This window comes from Falco rusticolus, chromosome 11 (assembly GCF_015220075.1).
Source record: "Falco rusticolus isolate bFalRus1 chromosome 11, bFalRus1.pri, whole genome shotgun sequence".
Taxonomy (NCBI): domain Eukaryota; kingdom Metazoa; phylum Chordata; class Aves; order Falconiformes; family Falconidae; genus Falco; species Falco rusticolus.
The window spans coordinates 30,248,797-30,268,026 of NC_051197.1; the positions used below are offsets into that span (position 1 = coordinate 30,248,797).

At 36.7% G+C, this 19,230-nt stretch overlaps 1 protein-coding gene across 8 annotated transcripts in view; it reads right to left on the reverse strand.

Annotated features, from left to right (window-relative positions):
- Window positions 1-19,230, reverse strand: part of RABGAP1L (RAB GTPase activating protein 1 like) — a 262,694-nt gene that overhangs the window by 91,942 nt on the left and 151,522 nt on the right. For 7 of the 8 annotated variants that reach the window (XM_037404169.1, XM_037404168.1, XM_037404166.1 and 4 more), the window contains 3 exons: window positions 13,552-13,626; window positions 9,912-10,037; window positions 8,400-8,543 (listed from right to left, as the gene is read on the reverse strand). In XM_037404169.1, coding sequence (XP_037260066.1) covers window positions 8,400-8,543; window positions 9,912-10,037; window positions 13,552-13,626 — 345 coding nt within the window. The remainder of the gene's footprint in view (window positions 1-8,399; window positions 8,544-9,911; window positions 10,038-13,551; window positions 13,627-19,230) is intronic. The other variant, XM_037404172.1, reaches the window with a different exon arrangement.

The following is a 19,230-nucleotide window of genomic DNA, read 5'->3' on the forward strand; positions in this document are numbered from 1 at the left end:
TACTCTTTCAAAGGAGCTGCAGAGGGTAATTGGGGTTACAAACTCTAAAGAAGAATTAAAATTCTATTTACGGTTTGGATTGTTTCCAGCAAAATACTTATTTAGCAACTGTAATATGTTGAGAACACACAATAAACTTTAGGAATGTCACAAATGTATTTAACTTGCTGACAAAATAAATATATGGTCTGGAGCTCAGATTTCTCTTTGTAAGTAACAGACTCGGAGCATGCTCTGCAGGGATACACATGTTAATTAACATCTTTTACTCGGATAGTTTGTGTAGCTTGTACATTCATTCTATTTCAATGACAACTAAGGGGAAGGAAGGTTAACTCACTCAGATAAGGCACAACATAAAATAGCAAGCTTTGTATAAGCAACAGATACAGCTTTCTTACTAACAGTTATATTAGAGAGAGAAAAGGCAAAAAAGAAAAGAAAAATCAAACTGCATAGAGATCTTACTGCTAACATATGAGGTACAGTTGGACTCTTTAGACTGGGCTTCCCCCAGTGACTCCATACACACTGCCTACCACAGGAGCTCACACTGGGAAACGCTACAACACAAGAAAGAAAAAAAACACAGCAATCTCCATCCTGATACGATGATGCTGTGACTAATACACAAACCAAATTAAAACCAGTTGACTCAATTATTAGGTAAGCAGGTACCAGGGAGATGGTAAAAATGGCACCATGGGATTCAGCATTTATTGTGCCACCTTTGTGTATTTTGCAGCATGAAAAGGCACATGATAACTACTACTAGGCAACCATGAACCTGTATTAGTATGATTTCATATGAAATTTTGTTTGGTTGGTTGCTTTCAACAAAAATGAATGGGATTTAGAAGTTCTAGTGAATGTTTACATGTTTTGGGTGATTTTCACATAATTTGCTGCTGAGATGTTGCTACGGCTGAATGAAGGTAGAGTGCTATGAGATTAGCGCCTTTTTGTCTCCAGCTTCTGTGACTGTTTTCGAAGAATAAAAATTACCGCCACAGAATCTGAACTCATTTTCATGTACCAAACTGCTCCCTGCCTTCAGGTATTTCTGCAGTGACATGCTCCTAATTCACAGGCAGCTGCTTATAGGCACTAACATTACTATTCTGGTTTTCCAAAGTTTAAGTTTAAATTACAGGGGGTTTAGACAATCCTTTCCCTCTTCCCAAACCTGATTAATATGGGGATGAAGAAAGGGGCCTAGGCATCAAGGGCTGTATCACATACATATAAGGAGGACAGACACAGAGGTCTTGTATCTCTGTAGCTAACACAGGTCCTCCAGCTCTCATGGGGAACAGGGAATGGCTGTTAGACATGCTTGGAGGAGCAGGAATCCTCCAGATCCCAGTTTCCTTGAGAGGAGACAAGATGAGGGGTTGAGAACACCTCGTGACAGAGAGCTGTGCCTCCTTCCCCCTCCACATGTGGTCACATAACACAAAGACAAATGCCTGCCCATGTTAAATCCATGTCCTGCTTCCCTGCGCTCTGATCTCTTTCCCAGCATTCATTCCCCATCTTCGCCCTTTCTCTGCCACCACACAGTCCTGGCCCTTGTCCCTCTACACTCCGACATTCATTCTTCCTTTCCGACAGCCACCTGAATGCAAAGTTCACGTTTTGATTTTACATACTCAGAAAATTCAGTACGGCCTCAAGATGCCAAGCACGAAGTAATGGAAAATGTTTTGGCACAGGCAGACTGTGCTATCCTCTTTTTTAAAAACAGTCCCCAAATTAGCCTAGCTTCCTGGATTTGTTCACGGAATATCACTCTCCCATTTGTGATACTTTCTTTCAGTTATTTCTGAAGCGTTTTTGAGGACTGCCAAGACTGCTTAGAATATGCTGTTATTCAAATACAGCAGATGGCACTGGTGTTAAGTAAGCATTATGGAAATTTACTGTATTCCTAGAAAAATCAGCCAAGTGAACATCAACTAGTAAGTGGCTAAAATATTTCAGTAGCAATTGGGAAAGTAACTCAGAGCCATACTGTGACATCGCATTAGATGCTTCTTCCCTCTAAGGTGCAAACTAGGTCATTCAAACAGGTCCCTCATCTTCGGCGACTGTCACCGGTACCTTAGAACATTTTCTGAAACAGAAGCAACATTTCAGGACCACAACATCTATTAACATCACCAAAAAGGTACCTCCTGTTCACATAAGTTATCTTGAACTGCAGATTGTTGTGAGACTCTTTTTTTCTTTGCTCATGGTGAGCATTTATTGCAGCTTTGTTATTTTGGGGATCAACAAGCTGCAGCTATGAATGGAAGACACATAAATTATGGATGCTCACAGGAGCAGCTGGACAACATAGCGTAAAGGGTTATGCTAAACCTTGTGGCTCTCCAAGAACCTCTCAGATGTACTCTATTAAAATACTGTTCTCCTCAGTCCAGGCTTGAATTATTATAAATTCTGTGTAGCTTTAGAATTAAATAGAACGTTTTGTGTTCCCCTGTCCGTGTGGCAATACAGAACATGGTATTACATAATTTCTATTGTTAATTGAAATTGTATATCCAAACACCTAGTACTTCTTATGACCTTCACTTTGAAAAAAACTTAAAATTCTTTATCATTATAATCTCAATGTTATAAGCATACACTCAACAAAGGCTTTAAAAGTTCCTCATGCATCAGACACAATAAAATACTACGTCCTTTTTCCTTTCTTTTTACTTTAATTTCTGCTGAAATTAAAACTGGAAAAACCCCACAGTGGAATACAGCTGTAGTCATCAGATAAATTACGCTGAAATTACTTTTAGCTTGGATTTAAATAACTCATCTAAATACATAAAAGCAAAACATCCACATCCACAGCCAGGAAACCTGAGCTAACTCCATTGCAGACCTCAAGTTTTTGCAACCAAAAAGATTGTAATGGCTGACATGTCAACAGATGCTTGAATGTAGCAAACAAGCATTACCACTGGACATGGATGTTCAAATTCTAGTCTTCCATCTGGAGTCTGAGAGACAACCTATTCTCTTTCTTCTTAAATTAATTAAAAGCTAGTTACAGCAGTCTCAGAAAGAAATCCTTTCCAGTGTCTTTACATGAAACAGCAGTGGAGGAGACTTAGCTCCCTCGCAGGCATAATGGAAAGAGCAATGGACAGGAGGAAAGGCAGTCCAAATGCCAAAGTCTAATCTCCTGTCCTTGTAAGAAGGAAAAAACCCCACACCCACCCACGCACACCCACCCACCCACCCCCTTTTCCACTGACTTTACTTCTGCAAAGAGTACTGAAATAATGCAAGCAGCTTTAGCACAGACCTATACCTACTCAGAATTTAAGCCTAGCTTTTAATATGCTCTTACTAAAAGCGATCTTGTTTCTAGCAAGCCCAGTTTGCTGTTTTATAAGATCTATTAAAACATTCATAACTGGAAGGGTTAATAAACATAGACAATATGTCAACAATAGGTAATTCCAAAAAGTTCAAGTTTTCTTCCCCTATAGATCTACAGAAGATAAGTAACTGTACACAATCTTTTATTTAATTCACATTTCACCTGAGTGCAGATTTAAAGAGGAAGTGGGCTTGTTCCTGACTCAATTCCTGAGGAAGTTTAACAAATTAAAATGTTAATCTGTTCTTTCTCAACTCTGTGGAAGGCATCACAGAAGTATCTGACAGTGATAGATAAAAAATAGCAGGCTATTATGGTATCTACTACTCAGTACTAACACACAGAGATGACTGGTCTTAGCATCTGAGGGATACCATACGGTGTAGTGTTTCCTGGCACATCCATTCTTCAGCAAGACGCACATAAGACAGACATCAAATCTTCAGCGCCAATAGTTATAATTCCTCTAAGATTTTCATTATTTCATTACGAAGCAGTGCTCCTAGGAACCACAACTACTCAACACGGTGCCACATTTTTACTATCAATAGGTGCGCATTTACTAGCGCCAAGTCATTCACATTGTAAAAGATTTTTAAAAACACCCATTGGCCTTTATCACAGTTTCTCAAAACTTCTTCTAACAGTTATTTCATACAAAGTTTGGAAAGCTCTAGTTGACAAACAAACACTAAGGAATGATGCTATCTACCTTTCAATTCGCACTTCTTCCACTGTGCTGCTATGTGGTCCTGTGAAAGGTAGTTTCACTTCTTTGTTATCACTTATATTACAACACATTAAATTATTTCCTATTCAAAACTGATAATCAGTTGCATCCCCTTCTATTCAGTCTTGATCACAGAGCAGCAGCTTAGTAGTCAAAGTATTAATTTTTGTAACAAGACTATGTAATTACTGACACTAAAATACAAAAATATCTGTACCAGCCCAGAAAAGGCAGCATGTAGTAGGGTTTTTTTTATATACTCCTTAAAAGGAGAAAACCATAATCCTTAAGTATTTTATATCGACAAGAACTGCACATAAAAATAGTCAAATCGACTCAAAACAGAGGTGACCAGTAGCAACTTGAAATTGTAGGTTAATAATGGAATTGACAGTTTGAACTCGGACCCTCCTTTAGTTTTGGCAGTACTGTATATATCACAACCAGTTACAGTATTTTCTTTTTTAAATAGGAAAAAATAATGAAAATTTTAAAAATGCTTAAAACTTGTCTGTCAACTCGTTTGATTTTTTTTTTTCCTCTTCTAAATGCCTAATTAAGGTAACTTATCTAGTGCTTTTAAAACACATTTTCATTTTAAAGTGAACATTTAAAGATGCACAATGAAGTTAAATGTCAACTCTCTGATAATCTATAGTACAACCCAGGTGCAGTTACTGCACATGGGACAGCTCTAAGCAACAAGCACTTTATCTAGACGAGTCGCTACTTCTGAGCATGACTTGAAATAATTTAAGATGGAAGAAAAAGAGACAGCAAAGCAGAGCAAGCTCAGAGTGGTCAGTAACATAATGTCATATTGATAAATAAGATTGGCATGTCCAAAACCAACTCTGACTTTCATCAACAAAGTTGTTCTTCAATGCAAACAGAAATCGTGAAAGGGGAAGAGACAAAGGAAACTTGAAACAGGCACCTGAAAGGAACATTGTGGAAAGCTTTTCAGTTGATACCGACTTGTTAAAATATACCTATGTAGACAAAAACATGCACTTTGCTGTAATCACATGAAAAGTTTCAACTAGATCAATATGTTTGTGTTTTTATAATGGGCAGTCAAGCCTTATAGTATGTACCATGGTATGGAGTACCTGCCTGCAAGCCCAAGATCTTCCTCAAGTTTCTGTTGTAGGAAAGACAAAGAACTCCAAAATATTTTCTGTTTAGATGAGGATGGGTGACGGATTCTGTCCCAAAGTCACTGAGACAATATTCTATGGCCACTGGAAATGTAGATAATTTGGCAGTTGAGTCACATCCTCAACAGCCTGGAGACAACTTAAAGAAACAAAACACCAAAAGGTCTTAGGAAGACAACAAGATAAAAGAACTCAGAATCACACAGAGGCCATGGCAAGTCCCAAATCCATATGAATTTAAAGAAAACTGTTCTTTCTATCAAGTCATATTTAACATGAGAACAATGAAAAGACCTGGAGTGTAATGTCACTCGCTTTGATGGAATTTTAAAAATTTCTCCATAAAATTTAATTCCCATCATAAATTTAGCTACTTTTTCCCAGGATATGCTCCTGCCCAGGAGGTCCACAGCCCGGCTTGTGCTGCTGTCCCACTGTGCGTGCAAGAGAAGGACATGACCTTCCCTGGTTAGTGGCGAAACTGCAGGATCTCCCACAGGTATTTTTCCTCTCTGGATTGAGAGTTAAAGAGTATCTGTAAAGACCAATTTCATTCTTCCAGCTGCAGTCAAAATCTAAAAAAACGAAGCACATGCAAAACCTCTTGGTTGACACGAACTGTTCATCCATAATTCAAATATTTCCATGGACTCCAGAGAAGCTCCCTTGGAATGACTAGTTGGCAGCACCCATTCAGCAATGGTTTTATCTGTTTTTCTTCCCCTAGTATTTTTCTTTCATAAAGGAGTTACATAGGATGTAAACATTTTGTCAACAACAGACAGGACAGGGATGTGGAGAAAACACAGTCAGGAAGGAAGTTGAAGGCTATTTAAAATTCATCTGTATCTATGACAAATTAACGAGAAGGCTGGAAGCTTGTTTTTAAAAACATATGACACTTCAAAGACTTCTTGATTTTTTGAGGATTTTTTTGCAGGATTTTTTTTTTGTTCCACTGTTAGCAGCTGCAACTGTTTTTTCTCCTTCCAGTTGCTGGAATTACAGGCATGCTGTTTGTTCAGAGATAAAGTAAGGAACAATTTAATGCAGACAAATTTATTTATTTAGTTTTGACGGCTTCATTCCTCCTTCTGGAGGCTGACCAGACAGACAGGTTCACAGTATGATTTCAGTCCTCCATTAAGGAATAGATTCTTTCTTACTCTATAGCCATAAGCCTTCAGATTTTACTTCTATGATGAGAGCCAACTACATTTTTATTTTAATATGATTTTAATCTACACTCCTCCCACAAATTCTCAGAAGCGCCTGTTACTTCAGCCTAGTTGACTCATGAATCTTAGGAACAGCTTCCTGATAGTCTACACCATTGCCTCACACTGCCCCACTGTTTCTCAAGATGTCTACAAGTATCTTCTCACTTGCAATCCATTTTCTAACCATTTCTGGTTTATTTTTAGCTGTTGTAAAAGAGGCTCCGTTAACTTTATGTGATTACCCTCCACAAATGCTAACAAGTTTCCCTTGCTCTAGCAGACTCTAGTGTTGCACTCTCCCACTTTCTCCTTGGATTCTTTCACCTTTGTGCCCAGAGTAATCCCTTCAGGCATGCTGAGATAAACACTGCCAGATGTGAGATGAATGCAAATGTTTTAAGAGTTGTTTCTTTTTTCATTCTAAATATTAAATCTATATTAACCATGACTAAAAGACTTCTTCAGCATATTTTATCATCAAGCTTAATATAACAAAAAGTGCAGGAGCTTCAGACAGGATGTAACTACAGTGCTATCACAATAATCACCACTATGAAAAGATGTTCTGTACTTTTTGACAAGCGACCTCTTAAAATGGTCATTTCTGAGTGCAGCTCCACATCAAGATCAGAAGGAAGTAATAAACTGAACTGACAAAGAATGATCAAATGCACACCAGCAGCTCATTCTGAAAATTAACTCGCTAACAGTTGAAAAGTGATCAAGGGATTGCATTCACCTACTGCATGACCAAAGAGGAGGACAAAGAGCAGAAAAACTAGCAACCTTTCTACTTCTTCTATTTGCTTACTTAAAATCATCGACATTGTGAAAGAAATAAAGCTCAGTTATTTATATGGAAGTGTGAAAACACTTCACCATTACTAACTTTCACACTTACCTGGCTACCTGGTGGTATTAACCTACCTCTTTTTGATAACTGTGCACCAATAAGCAGAAGAAACAATACTCTCAAGGAAAAAAACAGTGAGTTATGAGTGGTAAACCATATTGGTTTAATAATGAATCCTATCAAGGCATGGGCCACGAGCCTGAAAATTCACCAGTAAAATACTTCCCAATAAAAATTAACAGAATGAACTAGAGTCAACAGTGTTTTGTACTCATGAAACCCTTTGCATTTAAAATTCTTAATTATTTTATTTATTTATATTTTTTAGTATTTGTGATTGATGTAAATCAGAGGGGAAATCACTAGCATGTTCAAAACCAGGTTTAATTCCATGGATGTCCTGATTTCCCAGTGACAAAAGGAAGTACTAGTATTTTACCAACATAAACGTTCCATCCAGCCTTATCACTATTCTGTCTGGTTTTTTAAAAGAAGTGCAGATATATCTGCAATACAGAAATGTACCATTTTGCATCTGCAGTGATGCGTTCCTCAGTTGGAACAGTGGTAAAAAACAAAAGGGAAGAGCTTTATTCAGTTGTGCTGCTTGGCACCTCTCACTGTTTGTTTAATACCACGCCATCAAAGCAACACGCAATATCCTTACTGTCTTTGGGCACTCTGAATCAGACAATTTGGAGAGCTTTCCCTCTAAAAGCCTGCTAGGCTTTTACTACTAGGTATCTTTAAGAAATTAGAATTCCTACCTTCGAATAAATTATTTAACAAATTAAATGAAGAACAGATGTGTGCATCAGATATTCTTAATTAGATCCCTCAGCAATGAATGAGGGAATCCACAATTCTAATTTTAAAATCAAACCAACATTTCACCGAACATCTTCTCTTCGATATAACCATGGTTTCTACATAATTTAGTTACACACACTTCAAAATTAAATGGTAAATGACTCCAACAAAACAAAACAAAAAAAGAAGAAACATGCATGGAGAGGAGAAAAGGCTTTCCAATAAAAGTTTTTTTTACCTCACAAAGTAGTAAGTCAATGATGTGGAAGACCATGCAGAGTGGAAACTTGGCAGTAAAAAGAGTGAGGAACCACTGGGACGCATACATATGAGCTTCCAAATTGAGGTCTGAGAAATGGCTATGCAAGTCTGGTAGTTGCTCCTAGAGTAAAGGAAAAAAATAAATGCTTCAGTATTACTCATTAATCCGAGTTCTTCATCTACGCTGCCAGTAACTACCAGGTTGCTAAACACTGAAAAACACAACAAAGTGAAATCCTGGCTTCTTTTGAGCAATGGAAACATGTTTCTTCATAAATTTCAGTGCCCATGGTTACAGTTTTTAGTAAAATATCCACTGTGGATCCTATCACAGTACCAAATAATGTACTGAGATTATATTGAGAAGTTACATAAACTTTATTGAAAGGAGGAGCAGTTGTGAAATGTATGTCATGCATAGCATATAATGTTTAAGTTACTCCTTTGCTGGGTCTTGCTAAAAATGCTCCTGATATAAAAACTAACAGATACTAGAACAAGGAGATCACTTTGCAAAGCCTGGAAGCAATAAAGCACACAACTCCATCAAACCATTCCTCTAACTAGGAGGATATATTTAAGCAACATAAACCAAGCACTGATAGTCCTACTGTACACTGAGGATACATTCATATTCAGTTAACAAAGTAAAAATCTTTGTTAACACATGTAAATACTGAGAACACCATATGCCAACGTATCAAATTAATTAGTATGTAATTCTAATCCATCAAGTGGGAAATATGTACAATTTGACATCTGAAAAAAAGATCATTAAATTAACAGTGGTCTGTTTTGTTTGGCTTTAATATTTCTCAGAGGTATATATGGTTATCTGTGGTAATGGACTTCATCAGCTAGCTTTCCCTATGCTAACAGAAGCACAGGTCAAAGCTTAATGAACTGTTAGTAACTGCTTATTAGTCAGAACAACAATGTGTTAAACTTGCAGCCATTTATTTATGTTAAATTGCTCTGACTGTGAAATAATTCCATCTGATAAAAGAGCAACGTATTGAAGACACAGTAAAATCTACAAAATAACCTATGCTTGATTCATATTTCATAAGCATCAGGATGTCCTGATTTGCCTGACCTCTTAACCATCAACATAATTCATAGAAAGTAGGACACTGATGGTGGCAGTCCAAAAGAAACTCTGGCCTTAACAGAACAGCTATTTTCTCTCTAACCACCATCACAAAACAGGGGGGAGAACAAGCAAACAGAGAGAAAAACACCCAGATACCTACTCTGCTTGGATACAAAGATTAGCAGCAAGCCTGGTTTGTGAAAGACTAAAGAAATCAGAAACACATCTGGCTCACAAGGTTTGGACCCAGATATTAAACTTCCTTGCTTTAGTTCTACCCCACCCCCAAAAGGAGAGGGGTTTTACTGTCCAGTAGCTTATGGAAGCAAAGCATTAATCTCTTCATGCCAGTATTTCCATTAATCAAAGTAGAATAATTTGTTATTCTGGCCCTACCTGCATTAACTTCTCCAGCTGGAAAAATTTGCAATGGAGATCTTCAAAGTTATTTCTGTAGAGGTCCCTCAAGCCATAGTCATACATTATTTTCACAAATACACAGAATGCCTCCTCCTCTGGCATCTGTTTGGAAAAATACAGAAATATAATATTAAAAACTGAGCTGATGCTGGAAATGCCTTACACAAATACACACACTTAAAAACCTTATGCATGATGAATTCAGAACCAGGGATATATTAAATTTTTTAGCAAAGCACTATGAATGTAGAATTAAGCAATTAAAATCTCAAGGGGCCTACTCTCCTTGATGAGCACCTAGATTTAGCTCAGTAAGACCTTCTTTGGAGAAAATGTGGGATCATATCTTAGGTTCATATACATATACATCCCCACAGCAGCACAACTGTCGTCAGTATTCTTTCTGCCAAATACATATGAGAACAACCAGTACACAACTGTCATCTACAAAACAACATTAAAAAAAAAAGACAGAAAGAAAAGAAAAAACAACAACTAATGACAGTGATTTCTGAGAGAGATCTGGTTAAACAGGAAAAAATTGGGAGAACTAAGGTACAACCAGTTCTTAGTGCAAATAACACTTATCTTCTTTCATGCAAACCCCAGGACATCAAACTCTCTAAAGTCAGGTTTCCCACAGAAGTAAGGAAATCACAAATTTTGCCATCAGAACCTACTTGTGACCTCAGGAGCGCTGATTCCATCTATAAACATCATGACTTTTCCAGAAGCCCTATCTCCGTCATTTCTATTTAATTTTGACCAGAATTTCTCATCCAACAGAGTTTTAGAAGGTGGCACTAAAAGACAAAGTATGTGAGCCACTCTGACGTTTCATTTGTTGGCTTGAGCCCATTGAACACTGAATTTGTGGGAAGCCCTGTGTCATGAAACCTTCACTGACAAGACATCTCCCCCACACCTTCAGGTAACACAAGAACAAGGTAGGCACAAGCAGAGTCACCGCAGACCCCAAATCAGATTTCCAAACACATTAAAAATAATCTTTCTTTTGCAGGCACCAGATTGGAACAAATGAAAACAATTACTGAGTATCAAGAATGACGACTCTTGACCTTTTAGTGTATTGACTCATTCAGCTTCTTGCCAACCCCTCATCAAATATCAGCAATGGATAAAAAGCTCAGTATTTTCTTCAAAGAGAATTTTAGTCTCTTGATATTTACCTCCAGGGTTTCATCTTTTATGTTCAGCCTATGATTATGGCCTGTCTCCATGGGCAGACACTTTCATTTTCGTTTTCAGACATCATACATGAAAGTAACTAGTTAGCATAAAGAACTGCCAGATCAGCTGCTAGCTACCTGTCTAGGCTAGATTTGCCCAGGACAAGCTCTTATGAATCTCAAAGCTCTTTAACACAATTTTATCTGGATGGAATGGATCCCCACTGACAGTGGATAAAAGCTGCAGACAAAGTAAAGGGAGAAATAGTTTTATCCTGACCAAAAGGCTTGAATCTGCTGTATAATCAGATGAATGCAAATTTCAGGTTTTTTGGTAAAGTAACAATTATTTCTAATCAAATGACAGATGCTCATGCACAAGCACACCTACCTTGCATGCTCAATCAAATGCACGTGCATTGACAATCATTCCTCCCCCAAGACAGGGAGAGGGAGTGGGAACGGGAACAGAGTAAGTACTAAGCCAAAGTCGTTTACAGGCAGAGGCCACCAAGTCCTCACTCTCAGTAGACAGAGGTTCTCCAATATTACCAACCCCAAGAATTTAAAATCATAAATCAAGTTTTCATTTCTTATTTTATTTAAGCAAAACACATATTTTTGGCATTTCTGTTCTGATTTTTTGGCATTTAGATATTTGCCCCTAATTATCTTTTCTTTGGAATCAAAAAAAGCCAAAAATTTACAATTTTTTAAAATGAAATTTTAGTTTTTCACATAGCAATGACTTCAAAAATAGACAACAAGGAAAAAAAAGTTAAATACTGTGAGACTTACAGTAAAATGATTAGAGTTGGCAACACTGTTCCCCTGCAATTAGAAGTTACCTGCTCACCTTTGATAGGAATTTCACCAAAGCAGCAAAACCACAAAAATCCAGGATGGAGGTTCAGGCTACCCAACCATCCCTGAAAGATATCTACACTGAAGAGAAAGGATATCCTGTCCCAGAAAAAAAAGGGAAAGGAAGGGGTCCAGAAATCCATGCAAAGATAAAGAGTTAGAGAGGGTCTTACAAGCATTCACAGCATACAGATTGGTTGGAGAATTTGAGAAAAACAAAGAGTCTGAGGGCATCCTGGGAAGCTCCCAACTTACATGAGCTCATTGAGACTGCTTCCCTTTCCCCCTGTCTCTGATTATTTCAGTTTAATATCCTATTATGAAAGCAAATGTTATAAAGGGCATATTAAAATGAGTGTAATTGCCATTTAGAATTCCCAACGTACAGGGCAATTTCTTCTAACTCCAGAAAGACTAGAAACAGAGGTGATTCTCTATAGTAATGACAGCACACAACTAAGTGAGAGGAGCCGAAGTATTAGTCAAATGTTAAGAATGCGACACCCACTCATTTCTAAACAACTCTGGTATTGAAAATGGCTTATTCTTCCAATGGAACTTAAAAATCCTTCTTTGGGTAAAAAGTTAATTGCAAAATAACTGTTAGATAAGCTAATTTGCACGGTATGTGGGATTGCAATAATGTGACTAACTCAGGTTTATCCTTAAAAGAGTCTAAAGCTTCTCTGCAACACTGTCACTGTACATTATGCTCCTTAAGTCTTCATGGAGTCACAGATCTCACCAGGAATTAACACTTAAATTAATCTGAATTTGAATTCTTGATGCCTTAGGAAGCATATGTGTAACATCTATACCACCACCAGCTGACTCAAAACCACAATCCAAAGTGTATTTCAAAAATTTATTAATTAAAGCCTGACAAAAAAAGCAGGCAAGAGCCTGACTAAGAGTTGTTGGGGTTTTGGGTGGTTTATTCAGATACTCTTTATGATACCCACACTACATGAATCTGCTGCTTTTCCACTGACACATCAAAAGTTAAAGCATCTTCAAAATATAAAAATTATGTATTTACCTATCTATCTCTATATATACATGGATGTGTATATATAGGAAGCAACAGATCAAAGTTTGTAGGTTTTGGTTACAGGCAAAAATATCAAGGTTAAAATTCAGCTTTCACACAAAAGACATTATAAAATGTCCTTAGGAGAAAAAGGCTGACTGAAAATTAATGAGACTGCCTGCTCTTGTTTGCTGCTCCAAGAATATCTCCCAAAGTTAAACTCCCCATAAACCCAAAGGGAGTTCACCTACCTGACAACTACATTAAAAGAAAACATTAATATGTAACAAATTAATTTCAGGTTTTGACACAGAAGTACTTGACAATTTAATGGATTTCTCCTATATAAAGGAAATGGGCATTCATAAAGATAGAACCCATTAGTCACTATTTGCCAAAAAGCAACAATAGGAAAATGAATACAGGCAAATAAACAACATTAAATATCTGTCAAATAGCATGTTACAGTACTACTGATTTTAAAGCTGCTTTGGTTTCAAATATCAAAGCTTTCATTTTGCAATTAACTCACATGAAGTAGAAGCACAGCTGCAAGGAAAGACTGTCCCTGGCAATAGCCAATGTCTTCATCATAGACAGAGTATGCCTAGAAAAAAGAAAAGTCAACATATATTTAAAATGCACACAGGCATTATCAAAATGTGCTATAATCAATGAGCTATTCAGAATTCATAATGCAATGCGGGCTGAAATAATAAAGGGAGTGAAACTGTAACCGTGCTTGCGTAGGCTTTCAGGGCACTTAAGAAAACATCTACAGATCACTCTCAATCTCCCATAGATCCCATATCGGTGTATTTTTGTCTTTATTTTCTGAACAGCATGAAAAGAGTTGGGTGTAATTTCCTTTCACCTAAATCAAGGATAATTCTGCTGAGGTCCGGAATGATGTAACTTTAAGGATAAAACAAATATGATGTAAAAACCAGGTTAGCTTGTGCTGTGGGGAATGCTTGTTTGGTTTTGGAAACACAAGTTCTGACATCACGGAAGTATAGAACCTGAGGCTGGCTGTTAGAAAACCACTGAGAACTGCTCTAGCCTGAAAATTTCATCAGAAACAGTTTTTTCATCTCCTTGTTATGCTGAAGAACAAACAAGACTCATTTTCCTATTGTATGACTGACATAGTACTTTTTTCTTACTCTTAAAAAAACAACACTAAAATAACTAACCTTTCCTTCCCCCCTTACTTTTCCGAGACAAGAAGACAGATACTGTTTTTAAAGAGATGTCAGAGGATGTTAAGAATTTCAGAAAACTTGTGAAAGTATAAGCAGCAGCAGGATTGACATCGGGGGGAGAGACATCCTGAGAGAACAAGCAAGGTACTAAGGTTACAGCCAGGGAAAGCAAAAGCACAAGGTCAGAGCTACGGGGAGGAACAAGCCACAAAAATCAGAACATGGGCTTTGCCCCCACGACCGTTTACAGATGAGAACGTTTCAAACTGGAACACCGTGCTTATCTCTTTTTTAAAGTCTTGAATGAACTCAAGATTGCAAATTCACTGAACAGGAGCACAGAGAGCCTGAACAAACGATGGCAGGTGAATGCGCTGGTGGGTCTATCGTACAATATTTTAGCTGCCTCTTCAAAATGTAAGAAGAATTGTGTCTCAAAAAGAGATGCAACCCCTTTCCAGCCAAACCTATTAACATAATTGCAGATAATTTCTGCCAGAAATGTTGAAATGGAGGCCAAAACATTTAAATTTACACCATCTTTCCTTTTTCTTTCTGATGGGCAAAAACTAAGAAGTATTTATAAGGAATTCTGTCATGATTCCAGAAAAGAAGATCTCTGTAAAGAATACAACCTCAGTATTTCTTTACAGTTCACTGTTTATAAACAATTAACCCATACATTTCCAATTATGTCTGTAGCTTGTGAAAAACTGAACTGTGACTTACAGCTTTTTGCTATTTGTCTATATTGCTTACCATTTTTTAAAGTACGTTAGATGGGATGAGTTAAAATCTGAGTGAAAATAATCCAAATCCACTGCTCAGTTTCAATGGTGAAGCAAATACAAGACTAGCCACAAAAAATATTGAAAAATATTAAATGAACCATCACAATCTGCTTACTAGTTTAAACCAGCTCTAGCCACAAAAGTAAAATATAAAAAATAACTCCTTAAGTCTACAATAGCAAATACAAAACCTGACTTGGAAAAAAAGGATGCTCACTCAGAAAAAGTTCATTTAAAATTACTCTTTAGCTACTAAGCTCTGAAATAACAGAAATTACTTTCAAAACTTAAATTAATATTGCATAGGACTAATTAGAACCATCCACTGGTTAATCATCATCATAATGAATCTTTATCTACTTATTCCAAAATCTATTAGTTCATTGATGTCAAATATTTTATTTCTGTAGCATTCCTAAAAGATGTGTTATTTCTGCCTTTGAAACGCTAGCCTTGTGTAGAAACAGATGTGTAAAATTTTAAATAATGCATCTGGAGTTATGATTTCTTTGTACTATATGACATTTTTTACTTTACTTAAAAAATCCAGACTGAAAAATCAATAGCAAATTATCAGCACGTATGGGTTCTCTGTTGTGAGAAGCACTATCAGCACAATAGATAATAATTTGCTGAAAACAGCAATAAATTAATCCAAACAAGTTTTAAAATAACTACTGAGAAACCAACACACTGGAACAAACAAACCGTCTCCAAAATGGACATAGGTTAAAAAGTACAGAAATTTATCAGAAATAAAAAGATACTCCTTTTGAGACTGTGAAAGCAAGCTGAAATGATGGCAAAAGAGGAAAAATGGGGAGGGTGCAAAAAAATCCTCACTCTGCATGTTCAGTATAAAAATATGAATGAAGACCAATAAATTTTCTCATAAGCAACTTCCTAAACACATTAAAACTAGTAATACATCCATTTCAAACACATCCAGAGCAGGAAGGCAAAGCCTCTGCTTGGAAAATATATGATCAAGGTAGAAAAGCTGTATTTAAACTAGAGCAGAAAATCCACAGGAACTTTCCCTGTGTCTGTTTTATTACAGAAGAATCACAGAGGTTGTCATCCAGCCATTTCCAACAGGGGATGTGTTGAAGGACCTGTTTCCAACTGAGTATCAGAAGAGATGATAAGTTGAAAGGAATAAAAATACTAAAAATGTATTAAGAACAGACAATATTCACCCAAAAAGCCGGGGGGGGGGGGGGGGGGGGTGAACTGGTAAACCATTAATTGGCTGATTAAATCAGAAGAACAGATGACAAATTTGAAGCATTTGTAAAAAGAGGTGATCTACAGAACTACAAATCAGTAAGTACTGGATAATATGGTTTTAAAAAATATTTCAAATTAATTAGTGGACACAGGTATACATAGGATATATAAAATAAATTCATCTGAAGGACAGTAAAAGAACAGTAAAAAGTAAAAGAACATCATCATTAACAAACCTTCGAAGCAACCAACAACCATGGAAAAAAATATTAACTACTTGATCTGCTTGCTTTTTGAAATTAGTTTCCACCAGGTCCTTCCCCAAACCCCCAAAATCTGATCTTCAAAAGCAGCTGTTATCAGATACTTGGCTACTAACTGCAGTGCTACACGGGAATTAGATAAAACTGAGAAAGATTCTGCTGTTAAGTCAAAGCATCGTAATACTGACAACAAAAGATTTATTTTTTAATGAAGTCTCTAAAATCTAAATGATTTCATTGTATTTGCCCAAAGCAAAAGAGGTTTTTGGAGCTTTATGCACATTACATTTCCAATTATACTTTTTCAGTTTTAAGTAACCTATGGGACTTGATACTGCTGAAATATGACGTCAGAAATAAGGATGCTACCTACAGCCACCACCATAATATCGTATTATTAACAAAAGATCTAAGATTAATTATTTAAGATTTATCCTTTAAAGGGACTGAGGAGCATTAACTTTGTCTTTCCACATGAAATACAAAACCAAAGCAAAATCCCAAATCCCCTATTTCCATTGCAGTCGTTGTAACTTTGTAATTTCAAGCAAACAGGATTTTTCCCACGACAACCTATGACGATGCTGTGGTCTTTTAAGTTATTATTTTCTTAATCTCTTGGGGAACTTCCAATCACAATTCACTAGTTAACTGAGATTTTAAATATTCTCTGTCTCATAAATGGGACTTAATGAAGATACTGATTTGAAGACTACTTTCACTCATTTTAACTAAATTAAGATCTTACAGAATTAAAATGTCTTTTTAATACTTATCTGTCTTCTGAAGAGACCTACTACACAGTTGTTAGTACAACACCGTTAGAGAAAGTGAATACTTTGGAAGCAACGGTCTCCTCAGTGACAGAGAACCACATGCATGTTGGGAAAGTGAATGAAGAATCCAGAGACGGACAGAAATTCTTTGCTAAAATAATTAATGGAGGAAAATTTCCCAAGATCAGAATCTTCTGTAGACAGAAAAATTCCAAGTAAGTAGCATTTAAAAGACGAATGAAAAGACTGCTGACTTGAATTTAAAACCCCAGATTTGGGATTTCTGCAGCTAATGTGTATAAGTTCCAGCAGTTTTTAAAACTGAAGAGTAGAGAGCATATCTCAAGTTCCAGAATGAAATGTTTTTCATCATTTTGCATCCTCATAAGCATGAAAACTATCGCTTAACAGTTGCTGAAGGTTCAAATGTACTTAACGAAATGCAAACCACTAACTAGCAAACACCAGCTTACAATCACATTGCCAATTTGCTTTTTCCATAGTAACTCAATGACATTAGAAACTAAACGTTGCAATTATATAAGAAACTCAAGAGAGCTCATGAAAAATATTTCTGTAGTGTCTGCCTCGTACAAAGGTTTTATTTCCAGAGCTTCCACTTCCCCCGCCCTTCTTCGCGGTAATGCAGAGGGAAAGGTATGAGCAGAGGCTCCACAGATCCCCATCTCTTATCTGCAATAACAGTATCTCTCTTGTCAGTAATAACGTTTCCTGGCACAGGAAACACTCACTCCTCTGAAAAAGTGACAGGCACGCTGGCACAATGCTCATTAACAGCCATACAAGATATCCAGCATCTGTGTCTCAGGAAAAAGGAAAATGTAACAGGAATTGAATGCAAGTTTTTTGGGAGAGAATGACAAGCCTCGTTTGCTCTAATTACTTCACCTTTGTGTCAATACCAGATGATAGAAACGATCTAAGGAATCTACTCTATGTTTGATGCAGACATAGGTCTGTGCTGAAGTCTGTTTTAGTACAGTTAAAAGACCTACATGGTATCTGAAAACCAGACTGTGTCAAGAAAACATCCATACTTTGATGCAGACTTCTCAAGCAACAAGGTATTTTACAATATGTTTGATTGCTGAATAATTTTAGTGATAGTATAATTTAAAACTCCATACCTAAATTTATTGTAAGGCTAACAGTCTGAAAGTAATAATATTCCTACGACTGCAGCATTTAGGATGTATCACATTATACAAAGACTTTCAGTGTTAACTGAAAACTGTATTTTTAGAAATTAGTTACTCATTTATTGAGTATCAGGGAGAGGCACATGTATGTTATACAATATGCCTCCTCCAGAGCTATAAGAGCTGAGAGAATGAATAAGTCTTCACATTTATTCAGGCAGATCTCCGAACATGCTAAAGCCTTTACTCTCCTTCCAGCATCCAAGATTCACAGTCTTGACCTTTTCACTAGTACAGTCTCAGCAGAAACCTCATATGCAACACCAGTACTGCTGCTCCCGTGCTGAGCACAGACGCATGGAGAAGAAACCTTATTAATATGTAAATGGAAGAAGACAAGATAACGTAAAATATCCTTTGCATGAAACAAGACAACAATATTTACGAAAATTGCTCTTCAACCCAGGAGCAAAGAAAATAAATAACTAAAAATAGATGAAAAAAAATTCTTAACTGATCCTGTTTACGCTACTACGTTTATTCTAAAATTAGCAAATTTTAGGAATTTATTTACTCCTATAGGAAAGAAAGAGATCAGTTCTCTGACAAATAATTAAACCAAAGTGGACAAATACTGAAATTCTCCATTTGTAAATCTGAGGAGATACTAAGGATTGAAAAATGTGGAAGAATCTGTGCATGCTGAGAAGAGGTGATCATCTCAAAAAAGGTGCTACAATGAAACTGAAATGAAAATGTAAAAAAAGGATGAAAGTTAGACAATCA